The sequence below is a fragment of the Protomyctophum bolini genome (assembly GCF_963924005.1).
Source record: "Protomyctophum bolini genome assembly, chromosome: 6".
Lineage (NCBI taxonomy): Eukaryota > Metazoa > Chordata > Actinopteri > Myctophiformes > Myctophidae > Protomyctophum > Protomyctophum bolini.
Genome location: NC_137867.1, coordinates 43530118 through 43555377, shown reverse-complemented (window position 1 = coordinate 43555377; position 25260 = coordinate 43530118). Strand labels below are relative to the sequence as shown.

Here is a 25260-nt window from a genome sequence, read left to right as displayed (position 1 = left end):
TAAAAACTATGTTTCTAAATCAATGGTGCTCAATATTTCATGTCAAGAGCCCCAAAAATTGTATTTAATTGGCCACCGACCCCCATCTGAAAATATGTTCCATGGACCTCAAAGATTTGCGCCACATTTTCACGGTTTTTCAAAAATAGCAGATCTACAAGCTCGTAGCGCGGCACTCTGTGCAGGCAGAAAATGAGAAACCTGCGAGAAAATAAATGTTTTCTTTTTTTTCCCAACACAAGGCATACATGTTTATTAATCTTCATAATTTCATAATTAAAACAATGAGGGAAGGAATTAACTTCATCAGAAACTTTCACGAGAGTCAACAGTTCACGCACATTCGTACACACAATTACACAAAAAGAGAAAAACAAAATCTACGACGCTCTTTTTTCCCCTACAGACTCGGCACACCGTTGTCACTCAGGATACGTTTTGGCATTTTACTTACATTATACATTTTTGAGGCAATAAACCAAACAGCAATATTTGCAAAGCTCACTTCTAATAATAATAATATGACCACTTAAAACCCGGCATACTTCTAGGTGCACGTCAAAATGGTAAAAATAGCAGACACGGTGTAGCGTTGCGAGCTTAATGTGTCGTCTGTTTTCGTCGAATGTTTCATCAATTTATTTTTATGACATCATGCCCAGAGCAGAACAGCTGCGGGATGTCAGGGTTCATGTGGTTAATTAGACAGCTAGAGGTCTGTGTCATGAAGAAGAAAAAAACAACTTTGTTTTGTTCTTTTGTTTTGTTTTACAACAGTAGAGTGGTTAAAGGCATGTCCTCTCTCTCTCTCTCTCTCTCACACACACGCGCACACGAACACACACAAACACACACGTAGAGAAAAGATATTCACTGCTCAGTGGGGGAGCCCTGCTCTTCCAGTCAGCTAAAAGTCTGTACATTACTCAAAAGTAAAAAAAAGGGCTGGTGTGTCTCTCCAGCTCTCCACTAGTCTGCAGCCGTTCCCTACGCTTGTCTGGATCGGGGGAGGGAGGGGACCCCCACCCAGAGCCATAGAGTATAGACAGAGTTACGACATTGAGGGGTCAGAAAACAGCCCGGTCACGTGGTTCATGTACTCGCACGAGCCCAGCATAGACCATTGGACTGCATGGCCCCATGAAGTGAACGTAGTTGTCGTAACTCTTCTCTTAAGGGCCTAGCAAACGGGGAGCGATGAACGCAGGCGTTGTTGCCTGGATCAACCACAGGTCTGCTACAGGTCTGGATCAACCACAGGTCTGCTACAGGTCTGGATCAACCACAGGTCTGCTACAGGTCTGGACCAACCACAGGTCTGCTACAGGTCTGGATCAACCACAGGTCTGCTACAGGTCTGGACCAACCACAGGTCTGCTACAGGTCTGGATCAACCACAGGTCTGCTACAGGTCTGGATCAACCACAGGTCTGCTACAGGTCTGGACCAACCACAGGTCTGCTACAGGTCTGGATCAACCACAGGTCTGCTACAGGTCTGGATCAACCACAGGTCTGCTACAGGTCTGGACCAACCACAGGTCTGCAACAGGTCTGGACCAACCACAGGTCTGCTACAGGTCTGGATCAACCACAGGTCTGCTACAGGTCTGCTCAAGAGGGGCGCGACAACGCAAGCGTGGGGAAAAAAAGCTAAACCGAATCCAGTCGCGGCGGGGGTGTGCACGAAACGAGTATGCGCGCAAGAAATTCACGGGACCGCACTGGCGTAAATCTGCTGGCGTTGTCGCACCGCGACATCTCAGAGCAAAAACACTGAAAATGAACTATAGGCTCGTTGTATCGCTCCCCGCTTGCAAGACCCTTTACTCTATGGCTCTGAGCTGACCACTCAGCAGCCCAATGGGCCGCATGCATTTCATTTTGAGGATCAATCGATCGATTGTGTTCCAACTATAGGATCTATGGAACCAACATAGAAATAAAACGGTGTATATATTATACACTCAACTTTAAAAAAAAACGTACAGTTCTTATACAGTTCTATAATCAATAAAATCTGAATGTTTCTTCCAATTACTTTCGGGGGTCCCCACTCGCAATTTCCTCATGGCCCACCTAGTGGGTCCCTCCCAGACCACATGTTGGGAATGCCTGGACTATAAAATGAAGCACCCTGTGATGATGAATCTGAAACACACCCTGTGATGATGAATCTGAAACACATGGTGTGATGATGAATCTGAAACACATGGTGTGATGATGAATCTGAAACACATGGTGTGATGATGAATCTGAAACACATGGTGTGATGATGAATCTGAAACACATGGTGTGATGATGAATCTGAAACACATGGTGTGATGATGAATCTGAAACACGATGATACCATGGTACAAAACACACAAAAACTAAATGAGAAATAATAAAAAATAATAAAAATAAACAGGCAGATTAAATGCAAAACAAACATTCAATCCATTTAGAGAAGTAAAGAAACAAGTTGTGCTGTGATGAGGGTCATAATTATGCATAATAATAATAATAATAATAAGCACAGATGGGGAAAACGTTGTGGAAAACGATTTAAAAAAATAAATTAAATGTCATTTACAGGTGTCTCAGCGACGCAATTCTGTCAGAAAGGCAGTGACCAAACTCGTAATTCTGTCAGAAAGGCAGTTAGCAGACAGATAATTCTGTCAGAAAGACACCCGTGGCTTCCGTGTTCGGTGCCACTTACTCAAATTGAGGGAAGCCACGCATGTATATATTTCTGTCAGAAGCCGCTGAGGACTGATTTCACCGCGCTGCTTTTTGGTCTGAACGGGGGTGTATAGGGCTTAAGTTCTCCCATTGGCCGTAGGGCTTAAGTTCTCCCATTGGCTTAGAGGACGGCCAATCATGAAAATCTCGCCACTACATCGCCACTAGACTATAGTCCTCTGGGTGTCAGCTGGGCTTTCAAGCCACCTGTAAATAAAATAAAAAAAGGTGCTTAACGTTACGCTATTCGTTCCACAGCTGCACGATGATCAAAGTCACTTTATTCCAGTTTTAGGTGTTTAAAAAAAAAATGAAAATAAATAAAAACAAAAAGATAAATAAAATGTGAGGAAAAGAAGGAGACAGTTGTAGACTCGATGGAAGGTAGAGAGAGTGGAATGGGCCGTGTGTTGTTCACGACACTGGGCTGACTGTTGGAAGTCAATGTATTGTGCAGTAGGTCATTCAAAGGGATCTCTGGAAAGTTAAGTTACCAAAGTTAAACCGAATTGTCCCCCCCCCAAAAAAACTACTTGTTTTCTCTCAATTACACACTCCATAATAAAGTGTTTGTCGCATTCCTAAGCAGTCTCCCATTGACCGATGACCCCGTTATCCAACAACTGGCCTATATTTAGGCCAGTCAATCTAATATTATACCCAAAAGAAATTGCAATAGTAATCATTCAAGGTTTTTTATGATCCATATATCCAAATAACATATTAAAAATAGATTATTATAATTCAGGGGTTGAACGTTGGGGTTATTCATGATTCTGAATGCATTCCAAGCATTATTTTTAGCCCCAACAACACTCCTTGGGCTGAAAACGTCCATATACCATCTTCACAAAATGTGATGAGGTTTTGGGCACATTTTGACAAGTGGCTATGGCCATTTTTAGCCCAAGGAGTGTTTTTCGGGCAAAACTAAAGCTTGGAATGCATTCAGAATCATGAATAACCCCTAGTTTGAAAGTTTTGCCTTATATAGGGGATCCAAAATGTTATATAATCTATTTTTAATTTGTTATTTGGTTGAGCGTAAGGATCATAAAACACCTTAAACGATTACTATTGCAATTTATGTTGGGTCACGCCCCTTTTCACCTTAGATTGACTGGACTATAATAGGGATGCGACAAAATCTCCAGAAAGATAGAATAAATCTTCAGAAAATAAGTTGTTTTTTTGGTGTGAACCACTCCATTAATAAGGGTAATTTTATACTATATATTATATTGGGCTCGAATATTGTTCGTTAAAAAAATAAGAATTACACAACAATATCTAATCTAGTTTAATGTCTTCATCTGCTCAAACTTTCCATTAGCAAAGACATTGACTCCGCTAGCCACCCTCTTATAGTCTCTCAACCAACCAATGTGTTCATTTTTAACCCATTTAGACATTAGGCCGATTCTAAGAAAAATGTGAAAAACCTGTTTCTGTGTCAGTGGTCAGCGGTGCCTGACCTTTTTCATGTCAAGGACTCCCAAAATGATCTGTATTTGGCCGCCGACCCCCATCTGAAAATATATTGTTCCAAAAGGGGGTTTCCCTCCCAGAAATGGGTTTATCCCGGCGTGTCGAGGAAGAGTCCGTTCCTGTCCGTTCTGGAACGGTTGACACACGAGGCGTCGGTCATTTAGTCTCTTGGCTGTAAAATGCCGTCTGAGATGAAAGCTGTCATATAATTATGGCTCTGCTTTGGCTGATAAGGCAACAGTTGTGTCTTCTTCAAAAGGAAAAGTGCATTGATTCAAGAGTCCTCACCAAGCCGTACTTAACGCACGCACGCTCGCACAAGCACCCACACACACAGACACACACACACACACACACACACACACACACACTATCCCAACAATACACACCCCTACACTCATAATAAAATAACTCCCTTCTCCTCTTCAAATCAGTAAACATCTTTGCCATCGATCGTTAATAAATTAAAAAAAACAAGTTCAGCAGTTCACATTCATCGGCTGGTTGTGTGTGTGTGTGTGTGTGTGTGTGTGTGTGTGTGTGTGTTCAGGGTAGATACGTTGTGTAGTTCACATTGGGTCATTATTATTCAAGGCCTTGCTGAGCAGCTCCAGGTCTCGGCGTGACTGTGCCCCTGACGGGGGGCAGCCGTACGCCTCCAGGCCAGGGGCAGGTAGCGCTCCTGCTGCCCCAGGACCACGTCCTCCTGGCCGGCCTGGAGAGACACCCAGGGAGGGGGAGGACCACCACCACCACCACCCTGGTAACCCCAGAACGCCAGGGCATCTGAGGAGAGAGAGAGAGAAATGTAGCCTACAGTGTGTGTGTACATTTGATTCAAAAGTTGTTTTTAAAACATTGAATGGAAATGCTTCCTAAATATGTGCCCGGCAGACACCTTACTTAGATCATCTAGTGCTGGTCTCCTAGAGATTCCAGAGACCCATAACACAAGAGAAGCCGCCTTTAGCTACTAAGCCCCTGTGCTGTGGAACAGCCTGCCAAGGGATCTACGGTTCTCTGAATCTGTGGACATTTTTAAACGAAATCTTAAGACACACCTTTTTAGCATTGCTTTTACCTACTGTAGATCATTGCATGTCCTTTTCCTGTTTTAGTCGCTCCTTTTGTGTTTGTTATTACTGTAGTTTATGCCCTTTCTTGTTATATTTTTGCTCTTTCTGTGAAGCACTTTGAACCGCACTTGTTGTCTGATTTTTCACATCGCTCCACAGGCTGGGAGTGTCTGTTGCGCAACATTCGATGTTGCGCAACATTCGATGTTGCGCAACAGTGGGACGTCATCAAAAATGTTCTCCCCCCCCCCCCCCCCCCCCCCCCGTTTAGCCAACGAGACCGAAAATCTTAAAACCTTAATAACTCTTGATCTAAATCATCCGGTCCAATTCTAAGCAAAGATTATGTGTTAGACGGCCCACCGCTGTCCTGTCGCTAGTCGCAGTAGATTTAATCAAACCTCCCGTTGTTGTCGATCGCCTCTAGAGTGTTTTGGCTACATTTAGCTGCTTCAGCCACATCCTCTAGAGTGTTTTGGCTACATTTAGCTGCTTCAGCCACATCCTCTAGAGTGTTTTGGCTACATTTAGCTGCTTCAGCCACATCCTCTAGAGTGTTTTGGCTACATTTAGCTGCTTCAGCCACATCCTCTAGAGTGTTTTGGCTACATTTAGCTGCTTCAGCCACATCCTCTAGAGTGTTTTGGCTACATTTAGCTGCTTCAGCCACATCCGGGATAACACCCGGCCCGTCGGTAAAAGTGCTCCGCTGCTATAAATCTCTGGGCGCTCTGATTTAATGGATTACATAAACCCGGGCGATCGGGGTGTTAAGTGCGACGGGCCAAGGTGTCTGAAGCGTCTGAAGCGAATGGTTGGAGTTGGTTCCATAGTGTGGGAGATGGAAGCAGATGGAAGCGGATGGACGTAGTTGGAATGGGAGATGGAAGCAGATGGACGTAGTTGGAAGACACTCACCTTTCGTATGCAAATCGGCAGCCTTGGCGGTTCCTAACGAGACCAGGTGTGATGCCACTCCCATCAGGCCGTCCGGACGACCCCGCGTCGCCATCAGCACTATAGACCTGATCACATGACCGGACGTTACAATCAGCACTATAGACCTGATCACATGACCGGACGTTACAATCAGCACTATAGACCTGATCACATGACCGGACGTTACAATCAAACAAGCTTCCCTCTCTCTTTCAACCCTTCTTTCATTTCCTCCTTCATTCATCCGTTTGTCTCTGCCTCCCTCTTTCCTTTCCTTTCCTTTCCTTTATTCATGAATCTACCAGTTCTCTGAATCCCCATGGCGTTTTCACTAGAGGTGTGCAAAACTTAAATCAAACAAATGCAATCAATTAAAAAGTAATACATTTTTTATAAAATTACATTTTCGAGGGGTGCTAGGCACTGCTAGGCCCTCCAACGTCTGGCTTTTGGGACATCATATGGCAGTCAAGTCTATGGACTTTTAATGTTTGTTTACAGTCATGTAATTGTAAGTACAAAATAGGTAGACTAATCACTTGGATTCTAGTGATTTGTGCAGCCGCGCACAGCCGCACACGCACACACACACACACACGCGCACACGTGCATGCACACTCACACGCACTTCGACAAAGGAATGTTAGTCACCTCTTAGGTATTCCAGTGGTCAGGTACTGCTCCATCCTGGAGTCCAGCTTTGGGAAGGAGGTTTTCTTGGACACTTTCCCTGAGCAGGCGTCCACAGTGACAAGGAAGAACCCAGCCTGGGAGAAGGACATGCTCACCTCGTTCACCTGACAGTCGGTAGGAAAGAATGACATTTGTGACACAGGCCAGCACTTTGGTCCTCAACTCGATTTTTACAGATTACAGATTATTACAGATTATTAAAGTACAGAATGTAAGCTTTCATATGATGTATCATTCAATGAAATTGGACAATAATTGAAGGAGATATGACCATCTAAAACTTGTTGAAACGGATAAAAGATACAGATGCAAAGTAGAGAAATTTCCCTTCAAAGATTCTTCAGATTTTAGCACCTCTGGAATGGGTGTGACAATAGATGCTTGTCCACACCCCTAATGTCTTGCATAATCACTCCCCCACCCACTAATCACTCCCCCACTAGGTTACCTGTCAATGACAGTTGAGTGGACACACTGTTTTACTTGAGTTAAAGTAAAGAAATGTAGTACTAAGTTGTTTAGTGTATGTTTTGTAATAATACAATCTAAAAAGTAACTAGTAGGCTAACTGAGTTTTCAATGGATATAGGCTATGTAGTTTTAGACCAATGCTTTTACATTGTGTTGTAAATAGCTGCAGTAGGCTACACCATTTTATATACTTTAAGCAATCAAAGTCAGACAATTGACCCAGTATTTTAGATAAATAAAACCGACGCATCAGGCTATGATGCGTTGTGCGCTTGTAGATTTGCTATTTTTAATAAACATCCGTTCACATGCCTGGTTTCTATTTAGTGTGCAAGGCTTACATCCGGTCTAAAGCCCACCCACTGTATGCGCTGATTTCCATACACAATCCGTATCCTCCCCTCACCGGATGTTGAATTAACAGTACTAACGGCCATATTTTGACGTTGAGATTTAAAGAAAAGACGAGTGGTTTTGGCTCTTTGCGTGTGGAGGAGAAAAAAAAGAAGCAACGCGCAACACTCTTCCATGGCTATGAAGCAATACTAACGGGCAATGTTTCATTCGTTTTATACATTTTAGGAGTGAAAACATGTGTTTAGTAACACACAACACACAGACAGCTAGCTAACTAGGCTAGCTAGCTGATAGCCTGTTGTTGTGTGATGGTGGAAGTCTATTCTCCAGGCTGGGAAGCGTATTTGAGTAGCTACGTGGTTTTGTTTATTTTCCTGTAAAGTATAACCCAAAAGCTCCTTCATACTATAGCCATGTTTACAAACACAGAAGCACGCTAATGGGCGGTGACCAGAGCGTGAAACCTCAGGACAAAGAGATCCCAGACCAATCGAAAACAACATGCAAATCTCAGAACTGCGCTTCCCTGGCCCCAAAACATTGTTAAAAAACAAGCCTACTTTGACATATAAATGTATACGTTTAATTTGCCCAAATGAACAATCTGTTGGAATAAAAACCTTCTTCAACATTCAAACTATGTTAATATGAAAAAAAAAGAAAATCACATAAAAAAAAAAAACGATTTTATTTCGACCATTTCGACCATTTCATTCTGGCGAGTTGAGGACCAAAGTGCTGGCCTGTGTCACATTTTGTTAACCCATGTTGACCTGGGAACGATTCTACAGATGTCTTCTAAGTTTTCTGAAAAACCCCCATGTTTCTATGTCAGTGCTTCTCAAACATTTTCATGTCAAGGAACCTCAAGATTATATGTAATTGGCCGCTGACCCCCAGCTGAAAATATGTTGTTCCAGGGACCCCCCCCCCCCCCCCCAGAAGCAAAGATTTGAGTTAAAAACTTTGGCTCTGAAAGAATATATTATATTCAAAGATTTGCGTCACATTTTCACAATGTTTCAAACATATCAGATCTACAAGCTCGTAGCGCAGCACTCGCTGCCGGGCTACAAGCTTGTAGATCTGCTATAAGAACATGTCTCAGAGACAGAGGATGTCTGTATACTCAGTGATAAAGGACATGTTGTCTCAGAGACAGACAGGATGTCTGTACTCACAGTGATAAAGGACATGTTGTCTCAGAGACAGACATGATGTCTGTACTCACAGTGATAAAGGACATGTTGTCTCAGAGACAGACATGATGTCTGTACTCACAGTGATAAAGGACATGTTGTCTCAGAGACAGACATGATGTCTGTACTCACAGTGATAAAGGACATGTTGTCTCAGAGACAGACAGGATGTCTGTATACTCAGTGATAAAGGACATGTTGTCTCAGAGACAGACAGGATGTCTGTACTCACAGTGATAAAGGACATGTTGTCTCCATTCTGTTGTTCTTTGGGGGAGAGAGACTTGATCTGAGTCTGGAGGTAGAGCATCCACGGTTCACTGGAGAACACCAGCTGCGCACACGCACACACGCACACACACACACACACACACACACACACACACACACACACACACACACACACACACACACACACACACACACACACTTATTATTTGATACAAAATCAATAACGCCATTGCTTTATATAATCGTCGAAATGGATTAGTCTGATTAAGTTAACTTAAGCCACATTTTATACCTGCCGTACCACAGTGCAAAATCAGCAAAACTAGCCGATCTACAAGCTCAAAATGTGTCACATCGCAATGCCTTCTGAGCTTGTAGATCGAGAGAGAAAGGGACCAAAACGTTTGAAAACTTATGGGCATTTTTCAACATGACGATTATGCAAAGATTATGGTGAGCATCTCAAATAATTACCATTAGGCGGCGATTGGGTAACAATAAGTAGCCCTTCGTTAAATCCCATCCCAAAAAGCGATTGTCCAATGCCAACCCAAATAGTTCCTATGCAGGTCAAGCTTTTACCGCCTCATAGCTGTCAGTGATATTTTATTTTGCATGGCTTTGTTGTTGAACACATACACGGCTTAACGTCTAGAAAGTTACACGACTGACCCACCCAGGTGATGGCAATAATACTAATGACCGTAGTCTTACCGTGCAACATTAGAGTTGATGTTGGATACTGTTTCTCCCTCTGTCATTTCCTCATATTTCTAATATATTGAAACAATGTAATGCACATGTGTCCAGTGCAGGCCTGGTTGACTAGATTTAGAAGACATGTGTCCTGTGCATAGCCTACTGCAGGCCTGGTTGACTAGATTTAGAAGACATGTGTCCAGTGCATAGCCTACTGCAGGCCTGGTTGACTAGATTTAGAAGACATGTGTCCAGTGCATAGCCTACTGCAGGCCTGGTTGACTAGATTTAGAAGACATGTGTCCAGTGCATAGCCTACTGCAGGCCTGGTCGACTAGATTTAGAAGACATATTGAAGCTCTTTCTACTTAAACGATCGATTCATTCTGTCATTTAACGTGCATCTCAACGGGTGAGAAGGACGGCTTGCCCTGTCTCCTCTCTTGCTAACGTGCCTATTGGACAAGGACGGGTTGGGGAACTTCAGTGTTGTTTTTGGCAGCAAATTTAGATTTAGCTTTTGAATAGTTTTCATTTAGTCTGTCACATTTTAGTGTTAGTGTTAGGTTTGGTCGACTAAATATCATAAGATTTTAGTCAACTAAATCTAACGTTGATTTAGTCGACTAAAATGTATTTTGGTGGGCCTTGATGCCGTCGTAATGACTGATTTTACACTAGCTGAAAAGAGCAGATCAAGCTCACAACGTGTCGCAGCTATTTTCAACATGCAACCAAGTGTAACATTCCTTATACTGGATCTCTTGTCCACTCGTCCCTTCCCAACATCTAGTTTTTATTTGTTGATGAAATTGTCAATATATTTAGTCATAGTTTTAGTCATCGTAGCTTAGTAGACAAATATTTTTCGTCTTAGTTTTAGTGGACGAAGTCCACACTGACCTGCTTGGCACCACAGCCCTGGCAGGGCTGGGCGCTGTGCGCGGGCATGGGCACGGCGGCCGTGGGCACGCGGCTGTACTTGGGGTAGGCCCTGGAGGTGCAGTTACAGGTCTGCCTGGACGAGGAGGTGCTGGCCGTCACCTTCACGCGCTCACAGCCAAGCACGGAGCAGTAGCTGTGGCCGTCACGCCCGTGCCTGGCTCGGAGGAACAGCCACAGCAGCCTGGATGGAGGGGTTGGGGGAGGGGTTAGGGGAGGGGAGGGGTTGGGGGAGGGGTTAGAGTTAGTTCTGTGCTTCTCAAAGTGGGCTCGGGGGACCACTGACTGGGCCTTCGGCCTGGTGGAGACAACAGTTGCGACGGGGCGATACTATACTAACGTAACAATTATGCCAGGCCCAGAGGGGGCAGTACTGAGCTCTATCCTCACCCCACGGAGCGGTCAAAGTAGTACTTCCTCTCGGCGGGTCTCTTCTCCAGCTCTGATAGGCTGGACAGCATGCCGTAGTATGTGTAGTCATCGAAGCTGTTGCTCTGCCGGTCGTTGATGTCAGCCACCACCTGGAAGGTTAGGGGCGGAACTTGTTATTAATGACATCATGGGCCCCTATGATTGATAACAGGCTCGATAAGCCCAAAGCGTATTGATACCGCGGTACTCAATACATACAATAAATAACGTTTATTATGTGTTATGGAGTTTTGTACTGTAGCGTTGTGGGCTCGGGTGTCAATTTACAATTTAGGCATTTAGCGGACGCTATTTAATCCAGAGCGATTCACATTAAACAAGAACAAAAAGCATGGCAATACATCACATACATACAAAGTATGTACATGAAACATGCGTAAGCTAAGAACGTAACAGTGGAATATCTATATAATGAAACTATACATATATAAACTATACTATACCATGTATACTATAAAGTGCTATGACTACATCAAATGCAATTCTAGTGCTGTCTACGTAACATGCCGTAAGTCTACATAAGGTGCTGTGGAGCTCCATCCGTACCTGGAAGGTGGTGTCTGACGGGTAGCATAGCCCCACCAGCACCCAGTCATCTCTGAGGGGGAGGGAGAGACACAGATGTTGGGTCATGTTATGGGTCACGAGCAGGGGAGCAGTGAAGCCAATAGTGTCTGAAGCATAGAGTATTATATATATATATATATATATAAAATGATAGTGGATCTCTTGTCCACTAGTCCCTTCCTGACATTTTAATCTAGTTTTTAATCTGTGTTTAATACTGTCAGTATTTTTTGTCATAGTTTTAGTCATCATGGCTTAGTTTTTATTTAGTTTTTAAGTGAAAAAAAGGTATAGTCGAAGTCATAGTTTTAGTCGACGAAAACAACACTGTCGTGCGTCGTTTCTCCGTACTTGTTGAAGTTGATGAGCGACAGGACGATCTCGCGCGGCGCCGGGCCGTTCCAGTGCAGCGTGTAGCTCTTGCTCATCATCAGAACGGGCTGGTACTGCTGAGACAGCGCCCCCGGCTGGTTGATGCCCCTCAGCACCAGAGGGGCCGCCGGGTACTCGTCTCTGAGGATGGACAGACTGAGGTTGGACACTCCCTGGGTCTGGATGTACACCTGGGAGAGAGAGAGAGAGACAGAGAGAGAGAGAGAGAGAGAGAGAGAGAGAGAGGGGGAGAGAGGGGGAGAGAGACAGAGAGACAGGGGGGAGAGGGAGAGAGAGAGAGAGGGGGGAGAGGGAGAGAGAGAGAGAGGGGGGAGAGAGGGGGGGGGAAGAGAGAGAGAGAGGGGGGGGGGAGGGAGAGAGAGAGAGTTATAGTTATGTCAACTTTAAAAATTAAAAACAAATACATTGGACATAAAAAAGGACAATAGCATTTTCATACTAGTAATTAGCTGAAATCAGTATTCTGATATTAATTTATACATTAATTTAGTTTTTTGTTAGTTTCTAATAATAGTTTAGGGGGACGGGGGGCTGTAGACTACAACTAACCTGAGCGTAAGCTCCGCTGCAGACCACGGCGTTCCAGCGCGGCAGGGCTGCGCAGGCGGGGTGCTGCAGCAGGAAGTTGTCTGCGCGGCCCACGTAGGTGTCTGCGTAGCCGCTGACCGAGCCGTCCACGTCGTGGAACACCGAGGTCCGGTCGCCGTCCAGGTCGTTCTCCTCGAACCACTGGCCGGGGCGACCGAAGAACGCCCGCAGGCCCACCTATGAGGGGGGAGAGAGAGCGTGAAATAAATGCATCATCTTTTTAACCCATTCTGACCTGAGATCAGATTCATACGAGGTTTCCACTGGACACACACTGGTCTGATGGACCCATTCTGACCTGAGATCAGATTCTAAAAATGTCAGTCGTTTTTTCAAAAATAGCAGACCTACAAGCTCGTAGCGCGCCACTCGGTGGCGCGCTATGAGCTTGTAGATCTGCTATTTTTCAATAGATAAAGCATAACATGATGCTAGCGCCAAAATGGGTGCCCGTTCAGAATGGGTTAATCCTCTTATGTCCACCCTGATTAACAGTGGACTGTGCCTTCTATGTACCTGCACTATTCATCACACACCGCCGTAGCTCCTCACTGCCTGCGCCAACACTTTTCACACAGGCATTGACCATAATAATATGGAGGTCTTCCAAACATTGGAACTATCCCATTGAGATAGAATGAGCACTTCCGCATTCCATTGTTACAGTGGGAGTCAACGCTAGTGTCGCCACTCTCTTACTAGATTACTCTGCTCTCAAAGGCAAAACGGCAACAAAAGAAGTGACGTGTTGCACACTTTTTCACAAGTTTCACAAGTTTGGGTCCCAGGCAAGTTTTGAGCACTGCTTTTTGATGGCTGTAAAACTTCACTGCCAAGCAATTACTTCTACCAACACTAGAGGGCAGCAGAACTATGATTTAAACGTTTTGTCAAAGCTGCCGGTCTTGACTCTGCATGGGGTCTCTCTCTTTCACACGCTGTCTGTCTGTCTGTCTCAAACACACCCTCAGGATATACAAGACAGACGGACGAAGGGGTTGTGAGCTTGTAGATCTGCTAACAACCCGAGTGCAATTACACATAAAATGAGCTCTTCTCCACTATATCTCCTTAACATTTTAGTCAATGTTTTATCCGTTGACAAAATTGTCGGTATATTTAGTCATAGTTTGTCATCATGGGTTTTAGTTTTTATGCCGTTTTCGTCGGGTGTTAGTCAGGAAAAATAAATCCACGTTGTGATTTTTTTGCGTGTCCCTTGCTATTGTTCCACTACTTTTGAGGGACAACTTGCGTATGCTTTTATGTCTCGAGAAAAACAGTGAAAAGTTCTAACGTGGACGTTACGGGGTTTACTTCGTTATTTTTATTTATTTATTAGGCATGTAACCCTAACCCTGAAGAAGGCATATTGTTTGCCGAAACGTCGGTTCAATAAAAGCTTCTTGCATCGTGACTACGAGCTGTGCGGACTCTTTTCCTTTTTTTTTTAAGTTTTATCTCCTGCGGTCAGCACCTCCCCACGACTGGTGTGCGCTCCTACCTCGTTGTTTGTTCCAGTACTGACAATACGGTAGTCCACCCGGACATGTTGAGTACACCAACGTTTTATGCTAGAAATGTTGCACCCGGGACTCACTCCGGGTTCACAATGGGGATCTATGGGCTCGCAAGTAGACTAATATGAAAACACCGTCACAGGAGCGTGTGTCGTCGTTTAGCGTAGGAACAAAAAGGGGATAAAACTAAAGACACCTGACGGAATGAACCCGAGGAACGGACATAATTCAGCCTCGACGAGCAGCAAATCAGGTCACCTGAGGCACAGGGTGTGCTTCTCAAACTGCTTATTTTTTATACCGATTAAACCCATTCCAGGACCGGGAAGCACAATTTGGTGTGTCGCTTTGCAAAGTTTATATATAGTGATTTTATCCAAAGCGCTTTACATAGATTGTGCATTACATTCACAAAAACACACACACACACACACACACACACACACACACACACACACACACACACACACACACACACACACACACACACACACACACACACACACACACACACACACACACACACACACACACACACACACACACACACACACACACACACACACACACACACACACCCACACCCACACCCACACCCACACCCACACCGATGCCGGAGGAAACCATGCAAGGCACCAACCTGCACATCGGGAGCAATTAGGGGTTCAGTGTCTTGCTCAAGGACACTTCGACACTAACTCTGGGGGAGCCCACAGGGATGGAACCGGTCACACTACCCCTGAACCACTACATTTTGGGGGTTCTCACAGTGGGGTGGAAGGACAGGTTGTTTCAGGGGGGTTTTGGGGGTTGTTACGGGGGGGTTTGGGGGTACTCACCGTGGGGTGGAAGGCCAGCTGCGACAGGTTGTTTCGGGGGGTGAGCTGCCAGGTGTTCTTCAGGTTGAAGCCCACGGCGGAGCTGAAACGATCCGCGGTCGGCGCAAAGCCGCGGAACGTGCTGCTGGTCAGACGGACCGGACCGTCGTAGATCTGGAACCCACGGATGGGAAATGTCCTGGAGGAGAGGAGAGTATAACAAAATGCTTAAAACACCAAAAAGGGTTCCCACATGCGAACGCGCGCACGCACACAAACACTCGTAAGTGCTAATGGCAGTTACTTGTCTATCTATTTTAACAAACGTCTCAAGTGTCACTGGAGGGAAAGTTGCTCAAGACATTAACACGCTGTCTGTCTGTCTGTCTGTCTGTCAGTCTGTCTCCCTCATTATTTCCACAAGAAACTGTTGAGGATATCTAGGGTTTTCATATACTGACAAAAGCCCCCTAAAACACACAATCTCATCTAATCACAATTATTTGAGATAATCCTCACAATCGTTTCCATGTTGAACAAAATAATGTTCATAATTATATTATAGGAGATCAGGAGATTTAAAAAAGGATTTAAATGTCCTCATGATTCACAATCAGAGAGCGTTAGAGAGGCAGGGACTGAAATCCCGTAAGAGGGCATCTTTGAACAAAAATAGAGAAAATAGCAGATCAGCTATTTTCGGGGCGCAAGCCCGCACTCTGCTGGAGATGCAGGTGTATGGCATGGTTTTCGAAACCAATTTGCTCAGCGCAAAATGTTGCGTTCAAAGTTCAGGAGACTTTGGAAAAAAATCTATTCTCCTGAATGCTGCCTTCCGGCATGGCATGGAAAGGAGAGGAGGGACATTTGCATTTTCTTACACCATGTAGTAAATGCTGCATTTGTGGTCTGGAGAGGGCAGTTGTTGTACAGACGAGTAAAAGCCCCCCTTTGATGTCCATGTGTGCACGTCCCTGTTCGCAATGTCTGGCCTGTCCATCAACACACAATACAGCATAACATTGATTTGGGGTGGTATTCCATTCAGTTCCGTTCGAGTATTTTTATGTCCTCCATTTCAACGGGTGTAAAAGTGTTTCTGGCTCCACATTCTCGTGGGAAACAAATAAAGCTCTGTTTTGAGCGTTGAGCGGACTCCACTATAGGAGTCATTCTATAAACTATATAATGGCCATGTTCCACTAGAGTCATTGTTAAACTACATAATGGACATGTTCCAATGTAGCTTTGGTATGCAGGGCCCGCCGGAAGTCCTTTTGACCAGGGGGTCAGCACAGCAAGTCTATTTCTATTTTAGTATTAGTCGTGGTCTCTTGAATAGTTTTAATTTAGTTTTAGTCACATTTTAGTCACCCGTAATGTTTTAGTGTTAAGTCTAGTTTTAGTCGACTAAATATCATGAGATTTTAGTCGATTAATCTATAGTTGATTTAGTCGACTAAAATGTATTCTTAGTCTTTATCCGTTGACGACAGTGTCAATATATTTAGTCTTAGTTTTAGTCGTCATAGCTTAGTTTTAAGTGGAAAAAAGGTAGTCGACGGAACATTCTTCGTCTTAGTTTTAGTCGACGAAATCAACACTGCAGCACAGCAGCGACCACCACCAACCGAGTACAATAGAATGTCATCCCTTTATGCACCATGGACAGTGGAGCTCTCCCAAACAGGGGGAAGGCCCTTTAACTTGTAATGTGTGTGGTAAAGGCTGTATACTGCTATCTAAGAAAAGACATATAGCGACAGATAAAGTATCTTTGTTGCTGCTTGGATGGGGTATGTTTTTTTTTATTGATTTTTTTTATTGAAGTATTTATTAACAGTTTGCAGAATTACAGTACATTTCAATAAGTACAACTCAATACAAAAACTGTTAACTGTGAGTGGACGACACCATAAAAGTATTACACTTGTTTACAAGAGGGTCCACCATTTTCAATTCATGATAAGATTTAGACATACAAATATACACTTCTATAATAGCCAAAAAACTGAAATCATCATGAAGGGGAAAAACATATATATATACAGCCAGTTTCGAATTTGAGCGGCTTTGAAGGAGTCAAGGGATTTGCATGTCTTAATGACTGTTGGTAGGGCGTTGCACATTTTGGTGGCATAGGAGCGAAATTAATTTCATCCCTTGTTTGTGCGACGGTGACAAACGTGTTCATTCGCGCGTTCAACTAAAGGCCTCGTCATGCTGTCAATCAGAACACATTGAGCCTACTATAGAGCGTATGCACATGACATCATCACACTGCAACTGTACGAAAAGTTTGAATTATTCTCTTTCTATCCGCAAAGTTTTTGTTTCATAAAAAATCCACCATAGAAACATTATGAGCTACTTTCTGTCAAGAAATGCCGAAGTGTCAGAGTTTGGAAGTGCTTGTTTTCAATAAGACAACATTTTGCTGCCTCCTGTATTATGTGACATTTCCATGCTGCTCAATGTTTTGCCACTCAGTCTAGATGAGGGGGGGGGGGCGTGTCCTGATGGTAAAATCATGCATGTGCATACTCTCTATATGGGAAAAATTTGAATGGCACAGTTTCAATCTAGCCGTTGCATGTGTGAACATAAGGAATGTTGAGGAACTACAACACATTTAAGCTATTACTTAGCTTAGCTCCGTTATTAGTAAAATCTGCCTTGCATGTACAATTTTTGTTTAACCCATTCCGGGGCGAGAGAACCCCTTTTGGTGTTTTAAGCATAATGTTATGCTTTAGCTATTGAAAAACAGCAGATCTACAAGCTCATAGCACGGCACTCACGAGGTTGTATTTTTTGAAAAATCGTGACAGTGTGGCGCAAATCTTTGAATACATGCTTTCACTAAAATGTAACTAAAATATTTGCTCCTGGGGGCCCTGAAACAACGTATTTTCAGATGGGGGTCAGTGGCCAAATTACATATATTTTCTGGGGGTCCTTGACATGAAAATGTTTGAGAACTACTGACATAGAAACATGAGGTTTTTCAGAAAACTGTCAGGATTTAGAAGGCATTTGTAGAATTGTCCTCAGGTCTAAATGGGTTACAAAACTAAAAGCCTAAATGTAATGTAACTCTATACCTGTTCCTGGGCAGCGTCCTCCACCTCCCGTCCGCTCCTCCCAAACCCCAGTACTTGTTCTGGCCTCCGTTGGAGCCTCGGTTCTGGCTCTCGCCCACAAACAGAGACTGGGTGACCTCCTGGCTGGAGCCCTCGTCCTTCGGATAGCTGCCATCGCTGCAGAGAGAGGGGGAGGGAGGGAGAGAGAGAGAGAGAGAGAGGGAGAGGGAGAGAGAGAGAGTGAGAGTGAGTAAAAGTAGACCAGTGAAGAGAAAGTAAAAAAATCACAGACCCACAGGTATGCGACCAGGAGGCTGGTCCGGTTCCGGAAAGCCGCCCCGTGTCTGAAACGGTCAATAAATGTTATACCATGTGGGGGTCCCCTGGGGGGGGGGGTGTCGCTGGAACATCCAGACCCCCAGGAATGCCTTCAGGGGGCCGGGCCGGGCCGGGCCGTTTCTGGCAAGCCGCCCCGCGTCCGAAACGGTTGAGAAATGGTGAAAACCAACCAAGCTATTTTTGTGCTCGGACAGACAGACTCAGGGACCCAAGGACAGACACAGTACACACATGTAATGGAGTGGTTGCACCACTCAAAAAAAATAATTTAGGTAAGAAAGCCGAGGAAATCAACACATATAAAGTATGAAAATATAAACATTTATTGAACCATTCAGAAAATGGACTTATTATAGTGGATGTATTATAGTTTTAAAAGCAGGCCGGGGGAAGTGAGAGGAAGGGCAGAGATGCGAATGTATTCGAAATACGTATTGTCTGTATTTTAAAATACAGAAAAAACTTTCACAAAATAAAAATAAAGTATTTCAAATACATGTATTTCAAATACATGCCCATCTCTGAGGAAGGGACACAATATTAAGAATGTTGTGGACACAAAAGAGAACTCAATGGATAGAGAGTATTCAATTACAAAAAGAAAACTAAAAAAAACAACATTTAACCATTTGTATATTGACTTAAATTAGTTTTGGATGGTGAGCTAGGGATGGCTGTAATGACCGTTTCCTGTATTAGCAGGGAGCTGTCAGAGGGCTGCTGTAAGAGGCTCCCTGAGGTCTTATAGTTTAGGGGCCTTAGGCGTTGGGGGAGGGAGCAGGGAGCTGTAAGAGGCTCCCTGAGGTCTTATAGTTTAGGGGCCTTAGGCGTTGGGGGAGGGAGCATGGAGCTGTAAGAGGCTCCTTGAGGTCTTATAGTTTAGGGGCCTTAGGCGTTGGGGGAGGGAGCCCAGTATCTTAGTTAGGGTACCTCCTTTATATATTGCTTGTAGTATTATATTACATTATTGATCTTCTTTCTGACTGACTTGGCACACTTCTTAGTCTGCTCGCCATACTTTCTAGGGTGAAGTGACGTCATGGCCTGGCATCACGCTGTCGACTGTTTCCGTGGCAACAATGGCCATCAACAGAAACTGACGACAACCTCTGGAGGAAGGGAGAGAGGAGGTATTGAGACAACCTCTGGAGGAAGGGAGAGAGGAGGTATTGAGACAACCTCTGGAGGAAGGGAGAGAGGAGGTATTGAGACAACCTCTGGAGGAAGGGAGAGAGGAGGTATTGAGACAACCTCTGGAGGAAGGGAGAGAGGAGGTATTGAGCAAGACGCTCTTATTCCAGAGCGACTTACAGTAAGCGAGAACTACATCAAATGCTATCTAAATGACATAAGTTGAGCCTTTGCATACGCCTGTAAGGTCATAAAGGCAAATAGGGCAAGTGCTCCGGTGAGCGCTACGGGCTAAGATGGAGTCTGAAGAGGTGAGTTCTCAGACTACAGCGACAGATTGGGAGTGAGGCTGCAGTTCTGATTGTAACGGGAAGTACATTCCATAGTTTGGGACGTGTGGAGCCAGAAGGGAGAGGAGTTTGGGACGTGTGGAGCGTCGTGTGGACATCTGGAATGTCAGAGAGGAAACGTCATAACGTCTGCCGTTATGCCCAGGATCTCTCTAGGAAGGACCTGGCAGCCGGCGGGCACTCTGGGACAGGAAGGACCGGCAAAGCTGCACAATATAAAAGAAAAGAAAAGAAGCCAAAACAACCTGATGGAAATGAATGAATACACACCTGGCAAAGGACAACCCCACTCCGTTGTCTGCAAACCTGAGAGAGAGAGAGAGAGAGAGAGAGAGAGAGAGAGAGAGAGAGAGAGAGAGAGAGAGAGAGAGAGAGAGAGAGAGAGAGAGAGAGAGAGTTAAGTGACGTTAATGATCTTGGCATCAACAAGACATCGTTGCCATCAGGGAAGGACCGTCTATTTTCGCCTTTTTGGGCGCATTTCCGCATTGGACCACCAAATTTTGGTGGTCCAATGCGGAAATGCAACCGAGCGCTCAATGTTAAAGCCCAGCGCTTCAACATTGGAGTGCATAGCTAGCTGGCCCCTTGGTTTAACCCAGGTGGTACCCAGAGGTGTAAATGTAATTAAATTAATGACCAGGTGGTACCCAGAGGTGTAAATGTAATTAAATTAATGACCAGGTGGTACCCAGAGGTGTAAATGTAATTAAATTAATGACCAGGTGGTACCCAGAGGTGTAAATGTAATTAAATAAATGACCAGGTGATACCCAGAGGTGTAAATGTAATTAAATTAATGACCAGGTGGTACCCAGAGGTGTAAATGTAATTAAATAAATGACCAGGTGATACCCAGAGGTGTAAATGTAATTAAATAAATGACCAGGTGGTACCCAGAGGTGTAAATGTAATTAAATAAATGACCAGGTGGTACCCAGAGGTGTGAATGTAATTAAATAAATGACCAGGTGGTACCCAGAGGTGTGAATGTAATTAAATAAATGACCAGGTGGTACCCAGAGGTGTGAATGTAATTAAATAAATGACCAGGTGGTACCCAGAGGTGTAAATGTAATTAAATAAATGACCAGGTGATACCCAGAGGTGTGAATGTAATTAAATAAATGACCAGGTGGTACCCAGAGGTGTAAATGTAATTAAATAAATGACCAGGTGGTACCCAGAGGTGTAAATGTAATTAAATGAATGACCAGGTGGTACCCAGAGGTGTAAATGTAATTAAATAAATGACCAGGTGGTATCCAGAGGTGTAAATGTAATTAAATAAATGACCAGGTGGTACCCAGAGGTGTGAATGTAATTAAATAAATGACCAGGTGGTACCCAGAGGTGTGAATGTAATTAGATAAATGACCAGGTGGTACCCAGAGTTCTGGATGATGATGTCTCCTCCTCGTATCCAGGCTCCCAGGTCGTTGTTCTTGAAGGAGATCAGAGAGTCGATGAGCGCCGCCACGCGGGGGCGGCTGGGGTCCGCATTCTGGTGTGGACGGAACCTGATGCGCGCACACACACACACACACACACACACACACACACACACACACACACACACACACACACACACACACACACACACAGGTTAGAGACAGATTCAAAGGTCACAGCAATACATGTACAGTATGGGCTAGCACTGAAACATTCCAGGTGACTAAAATATGACTAAAACTAAACTAAACTAAAGTTTCATTCCAAAGACTATTATGACTGAACTAAAATATAATTTTGCTGCCCAAATCAACACTGGTGCTCATGGGGCCCCCGCAGCCCCCGCAGCCCCACCAGAGCCCCACCAGAGCCCCCCGCAGCCCCACCAGATCCCCCCGCAGCCCCACCAGAGCCCCACCAGAGCCCCCGCAGCCCCACCAGAGCCCCACCAGAGCCCCCGCAGCCCCACCAGAGCCCCACCAGAGCCCCCGCAGCCCCACCAGAGCCCCCGCAGCCCCACCAGAGCCCCACCAGAGCCCCCGCAGCCCCACCAGAGCCCCCGCAGCCCCACCAGAGCCCCCGCAGCCCCACCTGAGCCCCCGCAGCCCCACCAGAGCCCCACCAGAGCCCCCGCAGCCCCACCAGAGCCCCCGCAGCCCCACCAGAGCCCCACCAGAGCCCCCGCAGCCCCACCAGAGCCCCCGCAGCCCCACCAGAGCCCCCGCAGCCCCACCTGAGCCCCCGCAGCCCCACCAGAGCCCCACCAGAGCCCCCCGCAGCCCCACCAGAGCCCCACCAGAGCCCCCCGCAGCCCCACCAGAGCCCCCCGCAGCCCCACCAGAGCACTCCACTTTCAGCCGGAGGATCCACTTGATTTTATCTCATTTAGGTCTGACGTCTAAATTTTAAAAATGTCATGTCAAGGACCCCAAAAACGTAATGTAATATGCCTCCTGCCGCCCATCTTAAAATATGTTGTTCCAGGGACCTCCCCAGAAGCAACAAGCATTGTTTAAAAAAAGAAATGCCGTGCACATATTTTTTCCAGTGCATACGGCAGGCCTCGTTGACGGATTTGTCTAAGTGGGAGAGGGCGGGTCTTGGCTAGTGGTGGAACCCTTTACCCCAAGTTATCCCAATGTCTCCTTCCGTAATCATGCCTTATTGGCCCAGCAGCCACCGTTGATGTGCGTGTAAATAAATAGGTATGCTCCAATTTTATTTCCAATCTCTAAGGGCGCGTTAGGAAATAGCGCACTGAGTGCACTGTGCAATGCAAACTAATAGGCGGCGCCGCCCCCGGTGCACATTTCCACCCACTATTAGCCCCGCCTCCCACTCTTGCTTATTGGATGGGCAATAAAATTGGGCAATAAAATTGAATGCTGCCCTCAGAACTCAGTCCAAGGCAATAAGGCATACAAGTCACACCGGCGAATAGCAATCTAATTGTAAACATACAGTAGGCCATTATTATTACTATTATTATTATTTCTATTATCATTATTATTACTACTATTATTATTATTATTAAATTTAGTTGGAATGGATATTTGACATTTATTAGCAATTTCTTAAATTGTTTTCTTATTTTACTCTTTTGGCTATAAATAAGAAATTGCTAGTAGTAAACGAGCAAAAAAGGGAGCATTTACTCATGACCCAAAACACATGCACACACACACACACACACACACACACACACACACTCTTTTTACGATTCTAAAAATATATCTGACAATCTCTCACACACGTGTGCACACACAACACACACCTATCTCTCGTATAACCACACATAAATACTAAACACACATTCTCTCAGCACCCCCCCCGCCCCTTCCCCCCCACCACACACACACACAACCACTAAGTAAACACATGAACACTCACACACATGCACACACGTGCAAATCTCCTACAAAAAACTATGTGTACGAAATTCTCCTAAGTACACACATGGACACACACACACACACACACACACAGGTATTGCACGTGTACGCACACACATGCAGGACACACACACGCAGGGATCGGCGGATCGCTAGCCCCAAACCGCAAAGCATACAGCGCACACGCACACAAACACACACACACACCATTACTATACTTGTGAGGACATTCACGTTCAAAAACGTGCCTTTTATACATGGCGTTTTTCTTATGAGTTTTTCAGCCTAACCCCCGATGCCGAAAATAGCAGATCTACAAACCCACAACACGTTGCGTGGCGAAGCCCTGTGAGACTGTAGATCGTCTATGTTCAGCGCATGACAACATGGCGTACCACCAAGTATATAAATCTTGCATAACTCCTCCAAAACCTCTAACCACCGAACCTGACCTCAAACATTCCTAATCGTCCTAAACCCCAAAGAACTGGAACTCTAAAAATAACTTCTTCAACCAATGAAACCACCATTTATCTTGTGAGGGCCAGGAAGACTGTCCACGAGCCATGTCCCATTTCATGCCAAAGGACCCCCAAACTGAAAAATGCGTGGCTGCGGACCCCCCCCCCATTTGAAAACGTCAAAAGAGAAGCTTTGTGTGTGTGTGTGTGTGTGTGTGTGTGTGTGTGTGTGTGTGTGTGTGTGTGTGTGTGTGTGTGTGTGTGTGTGTGTGTGTGTGTGCGTGCGCGCGCACGTGCGTGCGTGTGTGTGTTTTTTTTTCTTCTTTTAAAGCAATACTATTCAAAACATTTCAAACACAGTTGAGATTTTATGTTTTAATAGCCAACATTTTAAATATGGATAAAAGGTGATTCAAATGATTGCTGGGGACCCTCTGGAACCCCCTCAAGGACCCCTGGGGGTCTGGGGACCCTCTGGAACCCCCTCAAGGACCCCTGGGGGTCTGGGGACCCTCTGGAACCCCCTCAAGGACCCCTGGGGGTCTGGGGACCCTCTGGAACCTGGTGAAGGCCGTTCACGTCTTATTTATGGTGTATTGAATAAAAAGCAAACACCTTGGAGCTAACCTGTGTGCGGACTCTCCTCTCTTCACTGTACTTACCTTAGTCCAGCACCAGACAGGAACTGGATGTGCGCTAGCCACCTAGCTCTTTATACTAGACCCTCTGGAACCCCCTCAAGGACCCCTGGGGGTCTGGGGACCCTCTGGAACCCCCTCAAGGACCCCTGGGGGTCCCCCTTGCCCGGAACCACCGGTTTATTTATCAAATTCCAATAAACTTGCGTGGACATTAAGGCCCTCACAAGTATAGTAAGATGAGAGCACACACACACACACACACACACACACACACACACACACACACACACACACACACACAAGATGGGGTATTTTTTCTTGGCGTAGCAGTAGGAGTGTAAACTATATCTGTGGAGTTGTGTTTTCTCTGTCAACACACGGCTGAGCGGACGCACACACACACACACACACACACACACACACACACACACACACACACACACACACATGCACACGCACACGCACACGCACACGCACACACACACACAAACACACACACTCTCTCCAGACTAAAAATAGACCCAGTTCCTAAGCAAGTCACAGGTCACAGACTAATATAAATACATTAGTGGAAACGGAGATACCTTAATATTTTCGTAGCAGCAGCAATGCGAGACACACACACACACACACGCACACACGAACGCACGCACATGCACAAACAGGCTCAGGGTAGAGTGGCCGGATGGCAACCGTGAGGTTCCCAATTTGATCCCTGTGGGCTCCCCCAGAGTTAGTGTCGAAGTGTCCTTGAGCAAGACTCTGAATCCCT

At 45.2% G+C, this 25260-nt stretch overlaps 1 protein-coding gene across 1 annotated transcript in view; it reads right to left on the bottom strand.

The window, feature by feature from the left end:
• Positions 1 to 654: 654 nt before the first annotated feature.
• cemip2 (cell migration inducing hyaluronidase 2) overlaps positions 655 to 25260 on the bottom strand; it is a 90987-nt gene continuing 66381 nt past the window's right edge. The window contains 14 exon segments of the mRNA XM_080766532.1: positions 655 to 4878; positions 4881 to 5000; positions 6209 to 6315; positions 6881 to 7026; positions 9182 to 9283; positions 10783 to 11005; positions 11212 to 11342; positions 11800 to 11851; positions 12172 to 12383; positions 12763 to 12978; positions 15161 to 15338; positions 18244 to 18399; positions 20313 to 20348; positions 21431 to 21562. Of these exon segments, the coding sequence (XP_080622658.1) occupies positions 4784 to 4878; positions 4881 to 5000; positions 6209 to 6315; positions 6881 to 7026; positions 9182 to 9283; positions 10783 to 11005; positions 11212 to 11342; positions 11800 to 11851; positions 12172 to 12383; positions 12763 to 12978; positions 15161 to 15338; positions 18244 to 18399; positions 20313 to 20348; positions 21431 to 21562 (1906 nt within the window). The 3' untranslated portion in view covers positions 655 to 4783.